The 22,853-nt window shown below is 38.7% G+C and overlaps 1 protein-coding gene across 3 annotated transcripts in view; it reads right to left on the minus strand.

The window, feature by feature from the left end:
* The window catches only part of ARL15 (ARF like GTPase 15), a 235,825-nt gene extending 215,025 nt beyond the window's left edge, over nucleotides 1-20,800 (minus strand). The window contains exons 1-4 of one of the 3 annotated variants that reach the window (XM_030258804.4): nucleotides 20,660-20,798; nucleotides 11,577-11,592; nucleotides 9,648-9,738; nucleotides 8,999-9,055 (exon numbers count right to left, since the gene is read on the minus strand). In XM_030258804.4, the coding sequence (XP_030114664.1) occupies nucleotides 8,999-9,052 (54 nt within the window). In that variant the 5' untranslated portion in view covers nucleotides 9,053-9,055; nucleotides 9,648-9,738; nucleotides 11,577-11,592; nucleotides 20,660-20,798. Of the gene's footprint in view, nucleotides 1-8,998; nucleotides 9,056-9,647; nucleotides 9,739-11,576; nucleotides 11,593-20,659 lie in introns of all 3 variants that reach the window. The other 2 variants (XM_030258805.4, XM_030258806.4) reach the window with 2 other exon arrangements.
* Between the last annotated feature and the right edge of the window lie 2,053 nt (nucleotides 20,801-22,853).

The raw sequence follows: 22,853 nt of genomic DNA on the forward strand, positions 1-22,853 counted from the left end.
GAAAATCCTTAACTCCCACAAAGGAAGTCACAAACCCCCTTTTTTGAATCCCATGCAAGAATTTGCAAACAAATTTGCAATCACAACAGATTTTTTCTAATTATGTTCTAATTTTAATGATAAAAAGAGCAGAAGGCTTATATAGATATTCAAATGCCCAGACACCAATCACCCAAGGCACGCACTGTGATTTGGAACAACAAGATCTTGCATACAACTTGCTGAGGATTATCAGTAATGCCACTGAGGTTTTACACCTCAATTTAGCCTGCTGAAAAACAAAATAGCTTATGTCTCATTGGGAAAGTTGAGCCACTATCTGGGAGATTTAGGAGTATAAGCATATGGAATGATAAAAACCTCAAGAGGAAGAGTTCCACAGGCATTTCAAATACATTCAGATTTTGCACTTACTTAGAGCTTTATTCATATTTTCCATTTAGAGCTGATTTATCAACCACTAAATTATTATTGGAGAGTGACTGCTTGTAAAAGGTTAATTAATTACAGGCTCAGCACAAAACACACCTAAAAGAACAGTTTCTTTTACTGTGGTTTTCTTGCTTATTATCCAATAGTCCTAGAGCCTCAGTTCAGTTTAGCTTACTCCACAGTAGTTGGTTTTTGGGTTTTCTAGTTGATTGGGGTAAGGTTTTTGGTTGGTTAGTTTTCTCCTTTTCTTTTTCTTTTTAAATATACATTTTGACTTTTTTAGTTAAGGGGTATTTGAATTTAAAACTCTTTTATGAACCCCATATTATTCTTTCCTGCAAGGCTGAGGTCCAGTATTTGGGGTTCTCACCTACCGTGGCCATTGCTTTTTAATCTGGCATGAAAAGGTGTGTATTTCCACATTTGATCCTTTTCAGAGTCATCTTCTTGTTCAAAGTCAAGTGAGACGGCATGGTGAAAAGCATTTTAGAACCACTGAAACTAAGAGTTACTTCCTCCTAACATCCCACACTATGACCCAGTCTGCTCATAAGTCTCTCTCTTAGTAGACTCATTCTCTTCCAAGGCCAAGAAATTCAAGCAGAGAAAAAAACAACACACAACTTTTATGAAGAGCAAGGCAAAATTATCTGAAACACAAATCCTGATGTCAATAACCAGAAGTCTTTGTCAAGTCTTAGTCAACACATTTGCTTCACTTTCCCCCCACGGTTCCAGATCTTTTGCCTATAAAGATTTAACTTCACTACAAATCCCACCTCTTTTTCCACACACAGACAAGAAGTGCACGTGGCAAGATCTTGCATGGTTTCCAAATACACTGGTGTGTTTGAGGTAATCCCTGACTGCCTGTGGCTTGCTTGTCACAGCAGAGACCTGAGTCAGTATGGAACAAAGTAGCAACCTCTGTCAGGCCTCTAGGTATGACCCTGTACAAATGGGTTATTACTTACACGTATGTATTCCAGAGAATTGCAATGGAATGTCTTCCACAAAATCCAAGATGACAACTAAACAAAGTAAGCAGATCTCCAAGACAGCACTAACACAACATGGGCCTGGCTAAGAAACAAAAGCTCATGTGTTTTGGAAGTGTATGCACTTTTAGAATTGAGGAACAAATAATAATCTTCCATTAGGGTGAAGTGTATGCTGTCTGGCTACATTACACTGTAAAGAGTCGTTAAAAAAACTCCACGATCAATGGAATTTGACGCAAAGGTACGTGAAAAAAGATGGGTCATGAATTTTTGCCCGAGATGCAACATTTATTAATGTTGAGGACATGTTTCACTAAAACAGGTTGCTCAAAGCCCCATCCAACCTATCCTTGAATACTTCCAGGGACGGAGCATCCACAGCTTCTCATGTCAACTTGTACCAGCACCTCACCATCTTCACAGTAAATAATTTCTCCCTAATATCTAACCTAAATTTGACCTCTTTCAGTTCAAAGCCATTCCCCCTTTTCCTTTACAAGGGCACTACATGCCCTTGTAAAAGTCCCAGCTGCAGCATGGAAACAGGTTGTCTTTGAAAAAGAAGAAACACATTGTTTTGAAAAAGAAACCACGGGAAGATTACAGATCTGTTCAACATGGTGCCAACATGTGCCCAAGGCTAAAATGAAGTTTTGAAAATGCTACTGAGCAGCTATTCTCAGTTCTGTCATCAGCATCCAGCTGGAAGCCCAGGAAACATACAGCAGACTTGTGTGTCCCTCTCTTAAATTACACTTTGATATGGAGGAGGAGAAAGTAGGACATTTCATTCCATTGGCTGCTGCTGGTTTCCTTACTCAAATTTTTAAAAACCCTCTTTCAGATGAGAAGATCTGCAAGATTGTATCTGGAGATCCACCAGTATTATTTTTCTGAAATATGTAAAGGTCCCAGTAAATGAGTCAAGAAGGATTTTGAAAATGCACATGCTGAAATTTTTTGGGTTGTCCTATGCAGCAACAGAAGTTTGACTCACTGTTCCTTGCAGGTCCCTTCCAACACAGGACATTCCATGATAAAATAATTGCATGACAAATAATTTGCGTCAGTGAGGTTTTGAAGACACCAGAAACAAGGTAGATCTAGAACATTCACTGGTAGCATTAAATAAAGCTTAAAAAATCAGGTTGTAAGTTTGGGAAGCCCTGGGACAAACACAGCTGCAAACAGAGGTACTAGATTTTTGCCTGCATTGACACAGAAAATTGTGACAATACCAAAAACAGAATTTTAAAATCTTGGTTACAACACTCCATGTCATAGCTGTATGGAGCTTTGCTTTCCCTGACAAAAGATATTCTTACACCACTTCTCACATTTTTACCATTTCCTAAAGGTCTATTGCCCAAAATGGCATTTGAGATCCTAGTAACACTTACTTACTTAAAAGCTTCCTTTTGACATTCAGGTACATATAGGAGTGGAATCATAATATGAATTTATGACATCTATTAAACACTGTTGTTTTCTACTCTTAAACAACATAATACCCAGCAATATAAACACAGTAAAAATTCAATATAGTTTTGTACTATATAAATCCTTGCCATAAAATGAAATGGCACTCAAAAGTTTTCATATGATAAAATATAACTAGCTTTATGATTTGTATGCAATATAATCAAATTTATCAAAACACAAATACTGTAATAGAAGGCAGATCTAAAAGCTCTATTTACTTTAAAAGACTCTAAAGGATGCTGTAGAACGGCTTTTCCAAAATCATTTATAGATTTAATTACACATGAATACAATCTTAAACTACTTTGAAGACAGAAGACTATAATTATAAAGAAGCTGTAGCAACAGCTATTCGGCAAACCACTTTGAAAATTAACTTCAACACCTAGGCAAACATCTTCAACTTTAGGGAGAAAAGAAAAACTAAAACCGCTATGGATATATGTATAGTGATGGTAAGAATTAGAAGTGTCTTTCCACCAAAAAAGAAAAACTAACTCATGAACAGATTCAATTTTGTGGCATTTGATGCACTTCCTTTTTTTTTTAATCTACTATCCACTTGTATGACTTCTTCCCTTAACAGATACCTATTCTTGAACAAACACAGGATGTCTTCAGAAAACAGAGCTGAACTATTTACAGTAGCAATCATAATAGTAACTTATTATTGATGGCCTCAGGATACAGTGCATGCATGTTCACAGGAAAAAGCAATCTTCTCTCACTCTAAGACTAACAGACAATTTTCGACCTCACAGAACAAAAGTTTAGGAGCTGCAGAACAAACTTTTCCCACTTCTGCTGTAATATGGAGTCTTGTGAAAGATGCAATTATTCTGCAAGCATAATTTCTAGTGCTCTGTGGTTGTCCAATTCCTACTAAAGGCAAAGAGACTAACAACAAATATTTTACAACTCGCACACAAAAGCAACACAGTTTTTGGCAAGATTATGACTAAAAAAAACCAAAAACAATAAAAAAATCCTGCAGATACATGCAAAATATTATGAGTGATACATATTACTGTTGTTCCCTATTTCCACTTGCAGATCACCTATTAGATTCTTACTTATCCAGCTGTACAAAGTAGAGGATATGACTGCATGCCCACAGAAGCAGGACATGCAACTTTGATCATAATCACAGGGAGCTTGCTTTTCATCACAACTTAGAATTGCACAGTCAGGAATCCTTGTAAATCAATTTGCTCTTCTGCACATCTCATTGCTATGCATGGTCCCAACCACAGGATTACAGAACATGAAAGAAAAAGTTCACTTTCACTGAAAAGTGACTTGTAATTTTTTCACCTGCTCAATAATTCAAATGATACAGTGAACTAATAGATATGCAATTTGCCACTAATTCAACATTAGCTGAATCCCCTGCTGTCTTTCAAAGTCTGTCTTTCACAATCTGAGGGCACCTCTGTTTTCAAACAGATCATTTTTTCATAGGAGACTGTCTGAATTTTGAATATTTTTACTTTGCAATGTACTTACAAATTACCTTTAAACCTACTATATTAAATTAAAATATTTTTTCTTTTTGCAATTGAAGAGACTACTTTGAAAACTACACCAAAAAAGGGTGCTCAGCAGAGACCATCAGAAAAATTCCATGCTCATACCATCACCCCAAGCCTAACAAGAGTAGTTTATTTTTCATGTGGAGCACCACGAAGGCAAAAAACAACATTTTGACAACAAATTATACAACTGTTTTCTGGACAGGCGGCAAGAATGAGGATTACGAATCCTGACTTCGAAAGATAAATGCAAATTGAACAACATTCTGCCGGAATAGAAAATATTTGAGCCTTTTGTAATGATTATCTGGGCTTTTCTTTTTGTCCTCCCTAAAGCTAATGGCCTGTAGAATAACACTGCTGTTCTCTAGAGCAGGGAGGAGCCATGGACAGTAGAGACAAATCAGACGGAACAAAACGTGTATTCATGAAGTCCCTAGCCAGGACAAAGCCCTATTCCAACTCTCAAGATTGCCCAACCAAGATTCTAACAAAAATTAACAGGCTAATTTGGCAAACCATACCTTTACCAGTGAAATCTATTACTAATTGTCAGAGGTTCTCAAAGAGCTGGAAATGCAGTGTATGTCACTGAGTAGCCCAGGGAAGCAATGCTGTCCCAGCAGCTTTGGCTGCACCAAGCCACTGAGCTCTTTCGGCAGGTAACATGAGCTCTGGCCACAAGGACAGACTTTCAGCAATGTCAGCACAATTCACTTGAACCAAGAAACTCTGTGGAGAAAAAGGGGAAAAGAACTGTATTCTGATCCACACTCCTGGCCCAGTCTTGATGCTCTCCCCTTTCACCTGACTTTACTTTCCTCATTTGAAAAACATTACAACTGTTCCTTTATTTCAGGAAAAGTAGAAAAGAAAGTCTCAGCTCATAGTACAAACCCCTTAATGTATCTAACATCCACATGCACGGAGTAACATACGCATCAGGACAGTCTGCCCTGCTTTCTCCTGTTTAGGTTGGTAGCAACACAAATCACAACTAGCATGGCTCAGGCAGCTTGACTACAGGCTTGCAACAACAAAGCAGGCACAGTCCCACCCAATACAAGTCACTGCCAAGACTGGGGTGACAGCAAGAACCTTTCACTTAAGGCTGGAAGTTAAAAACATTTAGATCTTTCCTTTCCAACAGACTATCGACAGAATATCAGCATTGACTGTGAATGGAATTATCTACATTTCCCCAAGGGTAGCACATAAAAGGACTTTTTCCTGCTGCACTTTAGTGCCTTTGTTTTGCTGCTCATGTCAAGGACATGACATAGGAAAGGGAGGAGTAGACAGGATATGCTATATGAACACTGTTATTACTTTAACTTAGTATTTTCCAATGGGAAACCATGTCAGGGAGGGGAAGAGTCTCATAGGAAGCTTTCCACACTCTAAGTCACAGGCCGGCTCCAGAAACCTCCCAGGCCTGTTCCCATGATTACCTCCTATTTCATGGCTGCCTTTAGTTGTTGGCTTAGTTGATTTCTCTTCTCTTAAGAGCTTCCTCTCCACCACTTCATGAGTAAATGCTATTTCTGTTTTGTTCTAACATCAGACAAATTCCTTAGTACAACAGGTGATTCCAGCCAAACCATTTCAAGACATGAATTTATCATTATAAACAAAGACAAATGTAAGTAAGTCCAAAGTAAATCAGAAAATTAAAAGCACATTTGCATGGTTTACTATACCGACCATATACAAACTATAGCAAGCACAGCTGTAAAAATGCATAATTCATTCCCGCTTCTCATTCCATTCAAATTCAAACTAAAGGCTTCTAAAACTAAGATATTGGTTACTCATGATTTTCAGGAAGAAGATGCCAGCATTGATGCAATGCTGCTACAGTGCATCGCTTTTGCCATACCCAACATTTGAAAGCAGAAAGAGCTACAGGGAGCTTTTTGTTATCTTTGCGTTGCTTTGAAACAAACTTATTCATCTATTGATAATAGACAAACATTTTGAAATTTATAGATAAATAATAGATAAATAATTTTGAAACCAAGAAAAACTAAACAGAAACATCTATCAAATTCAGACACCTACAAATACCTATATAGTTTTCATATTAACCGCCTCTGCTTTGCTCTTTCTCCCTTCAAGGGTATACACTTTAAAATAAACTCATCTACTTAATTCACCTGAAATAGGCATTACATCTCCTCCTGTATTCTTGCAAAGATACAGGTTTTCTCCTTGCTGAAGGCAGCACAGGCTGTTTTGCCATAGATCACCATATAAACTCTTCCCCCATCTCATAATCTGTACATTCCATAAAAACAGGAAGCCTATTTAATGGTGTAGTACAGTTGATTTAATGAGTGCTTTAGAGTGCTACTGATAAGCAGCTCGATAACAGACTAACAGTTGAGATATCTGCAGTCCAAAGGACTAAGAGCCTTACTTGCAGCGTTGTACCATGAGGACATGCAGAACAGGAAGTATCCAAGTACCTCAGTACAAGCTGAACACATGGTGCTGCTAAGGACTACCATCTGAGAGACTGCTTAGATTTGGATAAAAATCAATCAGCTAGAACAAAATCAACTGCATCTGCAAAATAGCACACAGCAGAACGCACAAGACCCAAGGAATTAGTTAAAAGGGAAATACGAACTGGAGTTTTGTGGAGGTTTGCTTCTTGACATTCTTGACATGGAGCACTCAATACCTGACAGCTGCCAGACTTCTGACACACCTGAGCAACAAATCCAGTGACAGTTACAAGAATGATCAGGGTATGGTGCACAGGCATACAAACATATCATACTATGTTTCTGCACAGCTCTCACTTCAGCAGGCCTCTCTCTTTACTACGACACCAAAACTGTACAAACCTACCCTCCAGTCAGATCATCTCACCTTTGCAATGACAGTCAGAAAACTCACCTTTGCAATGACAGGCATTTTACATAAGCAAGTACTCTCTACAGCCAGCATTTTCCTAAAGGAACTATTTTCACCTTCAAATGCACTTTACATGGCATGCTCTGCCTGATACACTGTGGCCATAACACTGCATCTCCAGATGCTCAGAAGCTTACTCATCATCCTCCTCACTATCCTCCCTTAAGTACCAGCAGTCAATGAAATCAATTTCTTTCAGCATTTTTAATAAATTACGCAAGCTGGTTTTATTTTTCAATTTTAAAATTTGATAAAATTAAGTATTTTGCTGCCCAAAAGGTCAGAGATACCAGTTACTCAACTATCACTATAACTGCAGCTACCACAACTTAGCAGAGCACTCTAGCATACAGACAACACTTGACCTATTTTAAACTAAAACAGAACTGATTACTGTCAGAGATGTACTACTTTTTACCTTCTCCTACACAGATCTGTAATACACGTATATTTATACTTGGAAATTCCCTCAAATGAATTTGAGCAGCTTACTCTAGTCTTCTAAAGAACTAGCAGACCATTTGAGTACCTTGCAGCCATTGAAATCTCAGACTGTAACCCTCCCTGATCCTTAAGACAGGAATCTTACTGTGTGATTCTTCTCACACAGTAATTTTTATACAGAAAGTAATTTTTATACAGAAAGTCTTCCTAAGAAATTTAAATACCATAAGAAAATGTGCCTTTGACTCTTCTTTTTCTACCATTTAAAGCAGGCAAATGTAATGGGAAAAAAACCTCAAGCAGATAATAAATACTACCTGGAACCAAATTCTGCGAACAAAAGCAAATGTTAAGCTTTGAGATTCTGTCCTCAAGTAAGACTTACTGATGGCACATAGCCCTCATCACTGTTGTTCAAAACTCACCTATACTTTTGACTGTATGAAGTGGTACGTTCCAGACTTCCTCCTAAAAAGTGTTAACATCAGGAGCAGCATTCCCACTCCAAAAGCTCCAGGTTATGAAGCATGATTTGAGCAATCAAGTCTTATGCATTGTGTAAGCTCTGTTTCCACTACATTATTGTAAAGTATTAATTAAATTTAATTACTACAAAACCCCATTCATCTAACTGTTCTCCTGATCAAGTAGAACAATTGGGAGCAGAAAAAAAATGCTAGTATATTTGGGACACATAATTGAAGTAAACTACTTATTTCTTTTATATAAGGTTTGCTAAGTTTAAATTAAAAGCATTTCCAAAATGTTAAGGCTACCCAGACAAAATTTAAAATATGTGCATTTAGCTAACATGTTTTAATATGTGACATTACTTAAACACAGATATTTAATGGCAAATGTACATAAACCCTCCAGCAATTACATTATGCAAGAATTTTCAGCAACTGATGCCCATGAATTCTAAATTTTCTTACACCTCAAGAGGCTAGCTGAATTTTTCTTTACCTTTTTTTAACTAAAGTGAAGGATACTTCTTCTCTTCTGGTTTTAGAAAATGTTTTGAAAAGACAAAAATCTACTGTAGTTTGTTTATGCAAACTAGCATGACAAATCACTGCTGCTATCTGCATTACTTCAACCCAATCTTAAAAAACTTAAGTAACTTCTTTTCACTCAAATGGCATTAACACTAACAAAAAATACTTAGTTAGAACATTGCCTTACCGTGTAAATGCCAATTCTACAAACAGCAAATGACAGCTGGATACATTCAGACATAGTCTAAAGGAATTAAAATAAAGACATTATCAAGAATGCTATTTATTAAGAACTACTTTTCTTCCCATCTCTCCCCTCTCCCCTGAATGCAACACCTTCTTCAAGGCTGTATTAAACAACCTTAGAAAAATACCATATAAATTCACGTTACACAGAAACATACTACCTTTCATACAGAAGGAGCTAAGTGTAGAGGTGTCAATATTTTCACACTCACTAGTTCAGTATATCATTATCGGTCTCAAATTATCTAATGATCCCAAAAATACCTGTCCGCAACATTAATGATTTGCATGTAAGCTTTCAGTCTCATTTATTTTAATCTGCTCTGATTTAAAAACAATCTGCAAGAATCATTTTAATAGAGTGCTTTTTGGCCTCATAGTGGACTGTAAAGAGCTACTGCGTTTATGTTTTTCTCTCCCTTTACCACCACTGAAATTGTCTTCCTCTATATACCAGAATAATGCATATAATTTAACATTTGCACATTTCTGGAGCCTTATTGCTTTAGTTTTCCGAAGGAGAACATGGAAATAGAACATTTTATTTAATCTGCTCTTAAACTGGGAATAATTATATTAAAAATTTTTACCCTCAACTTGCTCAACTTCCAATCTGCTGTGATGCCACAATTCTATGTCTTCTGCAGTCACCCAGAGAGGCTGAGGATGGACTACGAATTTCTGATGAAACAGATGAAAAACACCTTCTTTAATCAGCACAACAAAGCCAGGAAATAAATGTAGCTTTCCAACACCAAAATAAAAACTACTGTATGTTTGCCATATTTCCTATACAACTATGTAAAATAAACTAAGGTTACAATTATTTATTCAGAAGAGTAATTGAGGAATTACTTTTATATAAGGTATTTGAAAGACAAAACTTAAAGCCTTCAGGTAGAACATTTTCATTACATGTTTAAGAAGTTCACACATAATCTAAGATAAAATGTTGGGTGATACAGACTTCAAATATACCAGTCAAAACATCTTTTCAGCATCTGCTTTCTAATTTCTCCCTCCCTCCAAAAACAAAAAATTGAATTGAAATACCCATTCAATTAGAATTGGGATTTAAAAAAAAAAAAACAAAAAAAAAACAGATCTTATTAATTACAAGTTATAAAAAAATGTGTAGCAACATTTTTCTTTTGCTGTTAACTGTTATATCTAAATTTTAAACAAACAGTATTTCACTGAATTGTCTGAAAGTCAAAAAGCACAGCACAAAAATCTGAAAACAAACTTCAGCACAATTGATTTTCATTTCTCCCTGGAGGTAATCTAGCATGCTATTAATGAGAAGGAGATGCTGACTTGAAACACCATTTCAGTTTAAGGAGATTTTTGGTTTTTTCAGCTTTTAAGACCAAACATCCAAGTCTATCTCTTGTGCTCTGAGCTTCTCCCAGAAAGAAAAAATTGACAGAGAAATAGGAACTGACTTCAAGTAATCCTACAGTTACACAAAGTGGTGGGGCGGGGTCATAAACTATACCCCTCTTGACAGTATTTGCAGACCTTGTTCCAAAGGTTCCAGGGATAGATGACTTTCCCAAGCAATTTAGTCCAGTGCTTCATTACCCTTTCTACTAGAAAGTTTCCTAATGTTTAACCTTGGTCTGTGGCAATTTAAGCCCATACTTAAACACCAGATGATATTGCAAACATTGAATGATTTGCATTTTCAGTATCCTGGCAGAACCTATGTTGCTGGCAGACACAAATTTATGTACAAAGTAAATTATTATTTCAGCTTGCAAGAGAAGTGAACATGCAGCAGCAGAAAACCATTATAGCTTCTCCATTTACACAGTTCGCTTTTATTCTAGACAAGCACAGCATTATAAATTGTTTTCTTTTTCCTATTTTTTGTTCACTACTTCCAGGCTATGCATTACTGGGAGAACTAAGCTGCAGTTCAAATTCTCCAGCAAGCCCCTGTAGATCTTTGCTTCAGCAGAATAAAACAACATACATCCCATGTTACCTTACTTAACCATTGTTGGGTTTGCTACTGTTAACAGTCTGAAACCACTGGCTCTTTCAATTATTACAAAGCATGAATTCTGTCACACACAGTACTGATTAATGTTTCCCTTATGCATTTCCCAGTGAAATATTAAGATAATCCCTTCTTCAAGCCTCCAAGATAATGCTTATAAAATATATTCTATTGTGGTAAAAAGGGTCATTAAATCCAACACTACTATTAGTATCTATTACATTCACTTACCCTTTCTTCTGAAAATTTACATTCCCTCCCCACAAGTATTTCAGTTTAATCCTTGAAAAAGTGACAAGAATTGCTTTAAATAATTAAAAGTTTAGTGATACTATCCTTCAGACTATTAGTGTGACCACTTTGAATTAAGATATAGTTGATAATCTGTTGCTGCAATGGGGAGTTTACTCCTGATACTTATAATCTTTCATTACTTCGGTTGTGCAACTCATTTGGGACCATACAACTGGGCAACAAAACGATTGTTGGAAAATTTACACAGTTATTTACTTACAGTTTATTGTTGCTTTCTGAAAGGATTTTACACGGTAAGCATGAAAATAAAAGAAAAAAATGTAAAAATATACCTACAAATACTATGAAAGATACCTTGTTTGACACAATTCTACAAAGACTAATCCTTTACAGATGTGATTTCACATGTCTAAACCAAAAAACTGAGTCATCAGATCAAATATGTCAAACAACATATGCATGCACCTCTGCCAAAAAGCACTCTTCTGCCTGAGCAAAGGGTCATCTTACAAACATTAAATAATTTCTCCTACTGGAAAGCAAACTCATGGCTAACTTTCCTGTTCACCCAAGACTTTGTTATTTTAATCATACCTTGTAAAAATGTGGCTGTTTATAGTGACTTAGAAAGATGTCTGTCCTGCAGCTGTTCAACATTCACAACAAACTCTGTCCAATTTTTCAAGTATTCAGCTATAAGTACAAATATCAGTAAAAACCAATTTCAGTACTTGGTGTTTAAAAAAAATCTCATTCAGCTCTGACACAGGCACAGAGTCTGAAACTCACAAAGCCATTGTTTTAAATATCTATTTTGTCAGCAAACACAGTATTAAATCCCTACTCATAATATTTACAAGAGACCAGATTTTGAAAAGATTAATTAGAGCATGTTCTGCAACTGATTACTTCAAGCACTGAGTTGAAAGCATTAGCCTCAAGAACCTTGATGGGCAAAAGGAGAGGGTGATCCTAATCAAGTTCTCATGAAAAAATCAAAAGGCTCAACACCTGACAGAACTGCAGGAGCCAGTCAATTGCACCACCCAGCAGAAATACTCACCTCAACCTCAACTCACTGTGACATAAACCTAAATACATCACAGCATTGAATACAGCTCCAAGACCACAAAAAACAGAAAGCAAAACAAAAAAGGAAGATATTAGAAGGTTTTTTCTGGTGATATGTTTCTTCAATACACTTAAGATCAAGGCACACTTCTGCTCATTTATAATGAAGTGATACAATCCAGCAATCACTTGAAATTGCTGGATCTTCCAAGCAAAATTTTTTCCACCTCTACATTTATGCAGTATACTGCATATTTTTCAGTGTATAAAACTGCAAAAAATAAGCAATACAAGTGTATAAAATATGCATGTTTTAAGGTACCTTTAAATATGAAGCCTGAAACAAATTCCCAGTGCTTATGTGTTGTAAGGAACATGTGGGTACCCAAAAGTACACACAACAACTCCACAGTAAAGGTAGCAGGAACTTTGACCAGAACTGCTGTTTGCTAACCTCGTGTATTGAACTCCAACTAGTAACTCCAAGGCTCCCCTTTCCGCACAAGATGTCACAGCCCTCTAGTACATTCTATTAATAACATTTCTAATTTAAACTCCCAAATTCTTTTTAATGCTGTTCTCAAGGATAAAAGACACAGAAAATATTTTCATATTCTCCTTTAATGCTGAATAATTAGATTTCTAAAATACCAATCTTCTTGTACCTAATCATTAGAAAAATAAATCTCAGTTTAGAGACTAGAAAAAACTTGATGTTGATGGAAAAGCAATGATATGTGAACAGGAAATAGCACTAGATCCAAGAACTCTCTCGTTATCATAAATAGTAATCAAGTGGATGCATCAGAGAACAATGATCTCCTCTCTTTTAGCAATATTCTCAGTAGAACAGTTTTCCATGACTGTTTCCAGGACTGCAGTGCCTCAGGCAGTGAAAGATACTGATTAGCCAGTAGAAAATTAATAGCTGCAAGAACAGCATAGACATTTCTCAAGGATTCTGGACCTTTTCTCCAGTCTTGCTGAAACCTGAAATTATGCAAGTTTCTAGGCAAGAAGAAAGTACTAGGAAAAGAGATCACTCATTGTATAGTGCATCATCTCTCTACACAGGTTGTCTATACAGTTTCAGGTTCACTCAGTGTAGTGAGCCTTACATAAGAAGTTATACATTTGTTAAAACACAGATGTCAGAAAGTCAATAGTCTTTCCTCATACATCAAGGCAGTACTTCCAAGCAGAAGGAATCTGTTAGCTACGTGACCCTGGAGCAGATTAAGTATCTTCATCAATACCTCTGAATTAAAATGTCTCACCTCCTGTGCAGTCAATGCAATTCTGATTACATCAGACAGCACTCCCAGACACCACTCAGAATATCTCAATTTTCCAACTGCAATTTCCTGTTCCAAAACTGACTCCAGATTCCTCCTCAATGAGGAGGAATAATGGACGTCTTTAGTCCACAGCAAAGCATCAGGATATTCAGGGAATCATACCTCATGGACCTATCCTTGTGTTCCAGTAATCATAACTTCAGAATTTCCCACCATCATATCCGAACATCATGTTTAATACCACCCACAATGGACCTGTCTTTGAAGACACTATACAAATTCCTGGTCTACTCATTTTCACATCCCTAGCATTACTTCACAAGAGAAACCAACTACACTCACATGAAAATACAGTTCCTAGATTATAATTTTAAGTTCTTCTATATGGGAAAAATTGCTTATTGCCTAATCTTTGTCTGATTTCAAAGATATCTAGTATATTACCTCCTCATACCAGTCAGCTGTCTTTTCTTCAGACTGAGGGGCTGTAACTATTTATCTCTGCTTGCTTGGAAGAAATTGCTTTTCTTCAATTACCACATCATCCTTCTCTGTATTTTCTTTGGTTTTTCAATACTCTTCCTGAGATGATGCAACCAGAAATGCAGCATGCTTACATTTCAACAGTGTAAAATGAGATCTTTCCCTCTTTTTCTTTTTTAATACTCTAAATTTATTGACAGATGCCCGAGTTGAGATGACATTTTAAAGAAGGATCTTCATTCCCTTTCCTGAGTACTGATGGTATTTTAGGGCCTATCCATGCATCTGTACTGCCATGTGACTTCTTCTAAAAATATATGCAATTTTGCATGTGTCAACACTGAATTTCATCTGCCATTTGATTACGAATATCAAAAGAGGTACTAGATTTTTTTTTCCTGGGTTCAATATGCAGTCTAAATATTTGTCCCTGCATCAGCCCATCCAAAGCATATGCAACTAAACACAAACATGAAATTCCCTTGTAATCTCTGTATTCACTTTTCCCTCTTATTCACTGCCAGAGCTGTCCTCTCAATGCTCATTTGTATTTATCATGAAATTTGTATTACAGCTTACAAAATTATTACTTCATTTTTAATTGTTTTTAAGTTTTTCACCTCTATTAGTGTCAAAAATCATATAAAGGAAGACTAAGCAATTGCTGTTGTAAAAGCTAATAAAATGTGGAAAACAGATGTTTGTTCCATACAAAAGCTCCAAGTCATAATAAAAAAAAAAGAAATCTGCGAAATTACTTCCCCCATATCAACAGCTCCTAGTGGATCTTGGATGCCATCTTGCTTACTCAGACTCTCCAATGCCAAAAGCTAATGTGGGTCCTGTGAACAAATTTCTCTCCTCTTGCTCCACCAAAACATACAGCAGAGCATCAAAGATTCATGCTCTCCCTACTGTTTGTTCTTCTAAGCAGCAAAGCTGTAGGGCAGGACTGCATCTAGCATAAGAGCACTTGTCACCTACATTTCCTGATTTGTGTCTTCCCCAGAAGGAACTTACACACTCATTGGCAATTAATTTAGTCACCTTACCAGGTTGCCAGAGAGAAAAAATAAATTCTGTATGTTGAAGAGCTCTGGCATGAGATGAGCCATCTTTTATTAGATTACAAATACCCTACTTATGTCCACATGGACTTTTATATAGTCACAGTCAGACAGTTCGCACTTCAGAAAGTTATCCTGCAAACACAGTGAAAAACAGCAAAACCAACATACCGCAAAGCAGCACAAAAGACAGAGCCAAATCACAAAGAAGCAAAAGATTTTAAATACTGTTGTGTTTTTTTTCTTAGGGCTTTAAAGTTCTTTGGGCCCACATTTGTGGTTTTAAACTAAACTAAAAATGCTTCTTTTATTAATGGAGAGCTAATATCCTCATACAATCACAAAACTTCAGAACTCCATTTAAAAGAATAAACATCACAAGCTGGCAGAATTTAAAAACATGAGATGATGATACTGACAACAAGCCAAAAATGTTGATCAGCATGTGGTATTAGAAGGAATATTTTGTCCTTACCAAATACAGATATTCTCACTTACTAAAAGCTTGCATTTCTAACCTTTTGTGAAATTCATCAGCGTGTTGCCTTGAAGCTTGGATGTCTGACTGAAGAATTCAGGAGAAGCACACTGCAGAGCAACAGGTGTGGTAGTACATAGCAAGAGCTGGAAGTGAAGACCAAGTACTCTTACTACATACTTCAGACGCTAGTTGTGATCTAGGCCTGTGGTGTAAAACCTATTAGTGAAGTAAACCTTTCCATCTGGTTTAATTTGAAAAGTATTAAATTCATGTCATCTGTGATCACTCTGCAATGCAAACCTACAACCGCAAGCATCATCTCCTTCAATTAAAAGATTTACAGCTGATCCAAACACTAATACAGTTACATGCACCTTAAAACTGTTGTTTTCTTTCCTGCATTCAGCTGTATCTTTATTTTGAAACAACCATCAGACTCCTTATCCTTGTGTCTAATCAACTTCCCAAACTGAAGGGAGGATAATAAAATAGAAACCCTTGTGCTCTACAGAAGGTGTAAATTTTCAAGGCTGTGATAGCTGATATATCAGTCAACATAGAGCCCAAATAATCCTTACTGTTATGAGACAAAAGACAGAATTCCTATGAGAGGGGCGTTCAGCAAACAGTAAGAGGACATGGCCCTGTGCATAGACGGTGGCTGCTCATGTTGCAGGCAATGTATCCAAATCACACATAAGCCTCAGAAGAAAAATACAGAGTTGCTAGTATGGACCTTAACCCATTTCTCTTTATTCAAAGGACAGTAGCTACAGGTTTACAAAGTTTTGGTGAGGTAAAACTCTTACCTTCAAACATATGCCTCTCTAACACATTTGTGATGTGAGAAAAAATGTTTTCTATGACCTGCAGATACCAAACAATGAAACTAGCAACAGCAATGGAAAGACAGGATCTGCAGTATACCAGAATCACTAAGAGATCTTGATCTATCCCATATTGCCACTTTCTGAATATAATCTGTCCAATTAAATTAAAGAATCTAACTATTTAAAAGAAAGGTCTTACAAGTAAGCAGCCCAAGAAAGAAAAGTTGCTCAAAAACATTTACTTTTTTCAGTATCACCTAACACTGTAAGAACACCATTTGGATACTTACACAAATTGGATACAAATGGATACTTAATCCATTTGGATTATGCAGCTTCCCCCAACTAAGACTTCGTCTGAACACTATCTATCTACAATGTGAGGTCAAACAAACTGTTCAGAAACAAAGCAGAAACTCTTAAGACACTTCAAGACCTATTCACATAATCATTTAAAATTCAAAAATTTAGTGAGCTTACTAAAAAACTTACCAAATTTTAGATTTCATGGGCATGCATACTGGAGCAAAATAGTTTGTATCTGCTAACAAGTGTACAAAGAACAACAAGAACCCACCCAAACTTGTTATAGTTAAAAGAAACCAATCCCCAACAAAGCAACAAGGATTCTAGCACACTAGGAGTGTGCACTCTCTTGGCATTGCAGAACACACGATCCTGTTTAACTCCTCAGAAAAGTGACAAAAAAAAAAAAAAAAATTTACTAAAGCTGATGTAGTTGATCATTGAAGAAGAAATATCTTCCATTTCAGGTTGGAATATGCTCCTCAATACCTGCCCAAGAAATATTTTTATCTACAACTAAGAGAGTACTTAGTATCTTGGGATATAATTTATGGATAAGTTATCATAATAAAAACGCTAACAATACAAAATTAGAAAGGTTATTAATTTTTTATTATAAACCTCTTAGGCAAATACAAACACCTTTTTTTTGTGAAGAGAGATTCAAATTTCTACATCACTTTCTCAAGTGTTTTTTTAAAAATTCTACACAGATCAAGCTGCTACACTGAACAGAAGCATGTAGGAACTTCATCTAGTGCAGAGGATTCCACTGAAGAAGTGTATTGTGAAAGTCTACTCAGGAGCTTAAAATCTGCATTGTAATTGCAGCACATAAGAAAAACCAAAGCATTTTTATTGTTTTCCCACAAGTTCTCCAAGCAAGAACTGTAAGACTGGTCACATGCCATGCTTTTCACAAGATGCATCATGGTGTAACTTCTTAAATTAAGCATAGTCTACTGAACAGAGGCCAACCAACACAAGTCTCTGAATACACTAAAATCCTTCCAGACATAATGTAGCAAGAATGAAGCTGAAGAAGGCAGCAGACAGTACCCTAGATTACATAGTCACAAAAACCTACAAATCTACGTTGACACAGCTGTGTTCACATAGTATGTTTGAAAAGAGTTAACTAAATGCAAGCAGAACAACACATGTAAGTAAAAGGTTCCTCTGGGTGAAAATGTATTCTTTTTTAGAAGCTGGACTTGGATTAGCCATGTTGATTAAAAGAAAAAAAAAAAAAAAACACCACACCACTCCTAACATCATAATTATATCAACACAGAAATAAAAAAGGCACCAGGCTGGAGAGCCTCTTCTAGCTATCAAAGATACAGAGGCCAGTGATACTTTTTTGTTACAATGTAAAACTCCAAAAACAAAGTGGAGCCTCACAGAAGATCCTTTTGTAATACCAATTTATTATCAAATGGTATTAGCCATAAATCAAGGATCACAAGGAAGGCAGTATGCAGGTTCTGGGTATAAAAGTTTAAAAGTATAAAAGAAACCATAAAAGTTTCAGGCCATAGTCCAAGCTGGCTCCAAATGACTTCACTATGAGAAGGTTTCAAATGCTTTCAATAACCTGATAACATTGGAAGGTGCTTCAGATGTTCGGTACTTCTTGGTATCTGCTTCTTAATGGAAAAAAGACATTTCCATCAATGTAGGTCCTATCCAGTTAAAATCAGGAAAAGAACCTTCCTATGCAAGTTTGGGAAGAGCTGGCTAGACTCTTCTGGCTAGAAGAGGGTAGATTCCTTGCAGAGATGCACTGACCCCCGAGTTCATGCAGCAACAAACCTGACCTCATCTGTCCACATGTCCTTCCACTATACTCCCTCACTCAGCCCCACTGATAACCAGAACTCTGTCAAATACTCTGTCTCAGCACTACTGCAAGAGGAAACAACTCATCCTTTGCTCTCTGCCTCACACTGCAAGCACAGGAGAAAACCTCACTGGCTGCAGGCTGCAACACAGGTACCCAACATGAGGAACCAGCAAAGAGACTTTCTGTTTGTGTTTTCATGCCCATGTACGTGCAAGAACCCAACATAAATGCACAAAGCACAAAATTCCTTTACATGTACAGCTCTTTTTGCTATGGAAATAATGAGACAATTGTTCTACAGGTATAGATTAATAGTCACACTGTAACTTGATAAAGAGTAGGCCCATCTTTATATCAGGGCAGACTGGGTACACAACCAGTTGCCTAACTCACCATCTTTTTTTTTTTTGTTTGTTTTGTTTTTTGTTTTGTTTTGTTTTGTTACAGCAGACTTCCTGAGGTGCCTGAACCTCATGATCGATGAGGTTTTTCGGAACTGACACCAAAGAAGGCCACACAACAAAAAAGAGGCAAATGATCAGCTGGAGAACAAGAGTCAGGGGAAGAAAAAGAAAAAAAGTTGAGCTATTTAATCCCCACCCCTCTGTAGTTAATACAAAAACATCCTCTTAGTTTGCAAGGCTTATTAAATTTATTGTTCTCAGAGTGGTTTGCCTTCCACACAACAGCCTGTAGCAATCACAAAGGTTCATGCAAGCATTTGAAAAAGTACAGAATGGCCAGTTTCATCTGGCCATAAGTTTATAAAGGGAAAAAAAACAAAAAAAACCATCAGAAACAGCTCCAGGCTCTCAAGGAGCTATAAGGCTGCACTTGATACCCAGCAAGTTCATTATCAGTATTTCATTAACTAGGTTGTGAAAGAGAAGTCTGCCTACCATTTCTGCCACACAGGACTCATTTTCTAGTGTCTAGTATTCCAGTTCAGAAAGGCAAGCCTAAAACATTTTTGGGGGTTGCAAGGCTCAATAAATCGAAATAAATCTTAGCTCCACAGACACAAGATTAGTGAAGTATTAATTTAACATATTGCTGGTTTAGTTAGCTGCCAGAAAAGGAAAAGCCAGACACTGCATGCAGCTCTCATCTCAGCAAGGCAAATATTCTGTTCATTATAAAGAGCATCTCCAGAGATTCTGTTGCATTTGATGACCCTCTCTTGAAAGCCTACACCCATGAGCATTCCGAGTGAAAAAGTATGAATGACAGAGTCAAGATTCTGACTCCAAATACTTCCTGGTCGCACTTGACACCAACAACAAGCAGGGATGACCAGAAGATACCTGCTCTTCACTGCCCCAGCTGACGCTTCGCAGCACTTCACGGTGAAGGAGCGGGCACCAGTTCACAGTGCAGGGCTCGAAGCAACAAGACTGGAGCAACGGGATGCCAGCAGGACTAAAGCGATGGGATGTGCTCGTTACGCCCCCCCACTGCTAGGCTGAAAAGACCAGGTAAGCGGGTACCACACTAAAACAAAGCCACCTGCTCATTAGCCAGCCGCGCCACAGTGTTTTTGCCCGCCGAGGGTGCGCGGATGAGTGCAAACACCAGCCACGATCCCAGCTGAGGTGCACGCCCGCGATACGATCTTTCACAGACGAATGAAGCCAATATTCATTAAAGAGCCATAAACACTACCCCCGAACACCAGCTGGCCGGGCGCTCGGCTGATCCCGTCCGCGGTAGCAATTTAGTTCACTGAAGCATGCCGTAAGCTCCAGCATTTAGGAAAAAAACAGCGACCCGGGTCACGGCTTTAGCGACCTAATAGCGGCCAAATGAGCGGGGCTCGGCCGCTTTATCGCCCGTTACCAGCCCGCCGGGCCGGGCGCGGCAGCGCGGCCGGACCCGGCTGCCCCCCGGCCCCGGGCTGCCCCCCATACCGCCCCAGCCGCTCAGTAAAATGTCCGACGGTCCGCTGCCGCCTGGAACCTACCAGGTAATCCATGTACCGGAGCGGCGCCGGGCGCCGGGCTGCCGAGCTCTCCGCAGGGGCCGCGGGCGCCCGGCCCCGGCTGACAGCAGCGCTGGGCCGGCGGGGCAGCGGCGGCGCGGCGAAGCGGCGGGGCCGGCGGCGCGGGCCGCTGGCGCGGCGGGGCCGGGCGGGCGCGCCGGGGGCGGGCGGGGGGCGCGGGCGCTGCCCCGGCGGCGCTGTCAGAGCCGCGCTGCCGCCCGCACCTCGCGGCGGAGGGAGCGGGGCAGGGGCGGGCCGGGGCGGGACGCGCCGTCAGCTGATCGCACACGTGGGGGCGCGGCCGTGCCGCCCTTAAAGGCGTAGGAGCGCCGCAGCCGCGGGGCTGTGGCTCTCGGGGCTCTGTTATCCCACAGCCAAGCAGATCAGAGAAGGGCAACGGGCTGCAGCGCCAAGTCCTGGGAGAAGCACCTGAGGGAGCTGGGGGTGTTTATCCTGGAGAAAAGGGGGCTCACGGGAGACCTTATCACTCTCTACAACTGCCTGAAAGGAGGCTGTGGCCAGGTGGGGGTTGGCCACTTCTCCAAGGCTACTAGTGACAAGACGAGAGGATATAGTCCTAAGCAGCCCCGGGGATGGGGGGATTCAGTTGGACATTAGGAAGAATTTCTTCACGGAAGGGGTGATTACACACTAGAATGGGCTGCCCAGGGAGGTTGAGTCACCATCGCTGGGGCTGTTTGAAGAAAGACTGGACGTGGCACTTAGTGTCATGGTCATGTCCACTTAGTTGAGGTCATGGTGTTTGGTCACAGGTTGGACTCGATGACCTCATAGGTTTCTTTCCCAATCTAACTGATTCTGTGATAGTTCCCCTAAGCACCCATGAAAGCAACGCCCATGTCTCCTATTGCAACCTGACATCCTAACCTGGAGGCTTTTCCACAGATTTAAGGTGTTAGTAGGAATGCCTGATTCCTGGAGAAGTTGAAGGGAAGTTCCCCGTGTCTGTGACAGTGGGACAGGAAATATAAAAATGAGGCATCAAGTGAAAGAATAAGGTGAAAAAACAGAGTGTAGTTTAACTAGGAGAGTAGGTAAGGAGCTAGAAGAAAGCAGGCGTAAATGAGGAGCCAGTAGCAACAGCAAATCAGTATTTGGAAGGATGTTGGTGAGCAATTCACTTACATCTAGTAAACTGGCGTGGGGTAACATAAATTATAATTACTGCTCTGAATTTTGTGACTAATTGTGGACAGTCTCAGTTGTTGTGGACAGTCTCAGTTACTATATCTGGAGAATGCTGGTAAAATGTTCCCCCTGTGCCTGCCCAAAACACACCTTGCCAATGGATAATTCTTTCCTCATACCTCTAATCTAGAAAAAAATTGATTCCTTTGGCAGTCCTTGCTTTACTTTGGGATTCAATATCAAATACATCTCAATAGCAACTGAAGTTTAATTTAGATGAGTACAAATTAATTTTTTTAGAAGTTGACGAATATCAGTACTTTAATAGGTAATGGTTGGAAAGAGGGATACAGGCCTGGTCCTTCCTGCTATTCAGCATTGTGACTGTTTTTCATGTAGTCACAGACATTTCTGGCAACTGTCTCTTGATCCTGAAGTGTCCTTTTGACAGGGAGAACCCCAGTGTAAAGACTACTTTAGCCACTACAGGGGTGGATAAAGTAGGCCTCTCAATAATGTAACACAGGAGCTGCTAGAAACTGATTTCATCATACTTCTGTCATCATATGTGATCTTTAACATTTTGCAGTGCTTTCCCCTTAACAATTAAAATCTTTTATTTCTTCTTTTTTATTTTTGAGACATGCTGCCTTTTCATGCTTCTGTAAATGAAGGGGTGACTGAAATGAGAACATCAAGAACAAGCAGATATTTCAGAACTGTTTCCTGTGAGACAAATAGGAAAGGACTGGGAATTATTTCTTCTATAGCTGATTGAGAAGAAAATAGAATCTATGAATCTAGAGAGTTGCTGCTGTGATAGGAAGAGTAATTGGCTTTATTGCAAGAAGGAAGATTCAGTTCAGCTAATGGAAAATAATGGGAAGGATATTTAAACCTGGACAGACATCACGATCAAAGCTAGTAGAATTTCTGAAAGTAGCCACGAGTTATAATAACACTTCACAGATGTAGTTTAGTTTAGTTACTTAGCACTGATGTACATCTGGAGAAAAAGAGTCTGGAG

This window comes from Taeniopygia guttata, chromosome Z, assembly GCF_048771995.1.
Source record: "Taeniopygia guttata chromosome Z, bTaeGut7.mat, whole genome shotgun sequence".
NCBI lineage: Eukaryota > Metazoa > Chordata > Aves > Passeriformes > Estrildidae > Taeniopygia > Taeniopygia guttata.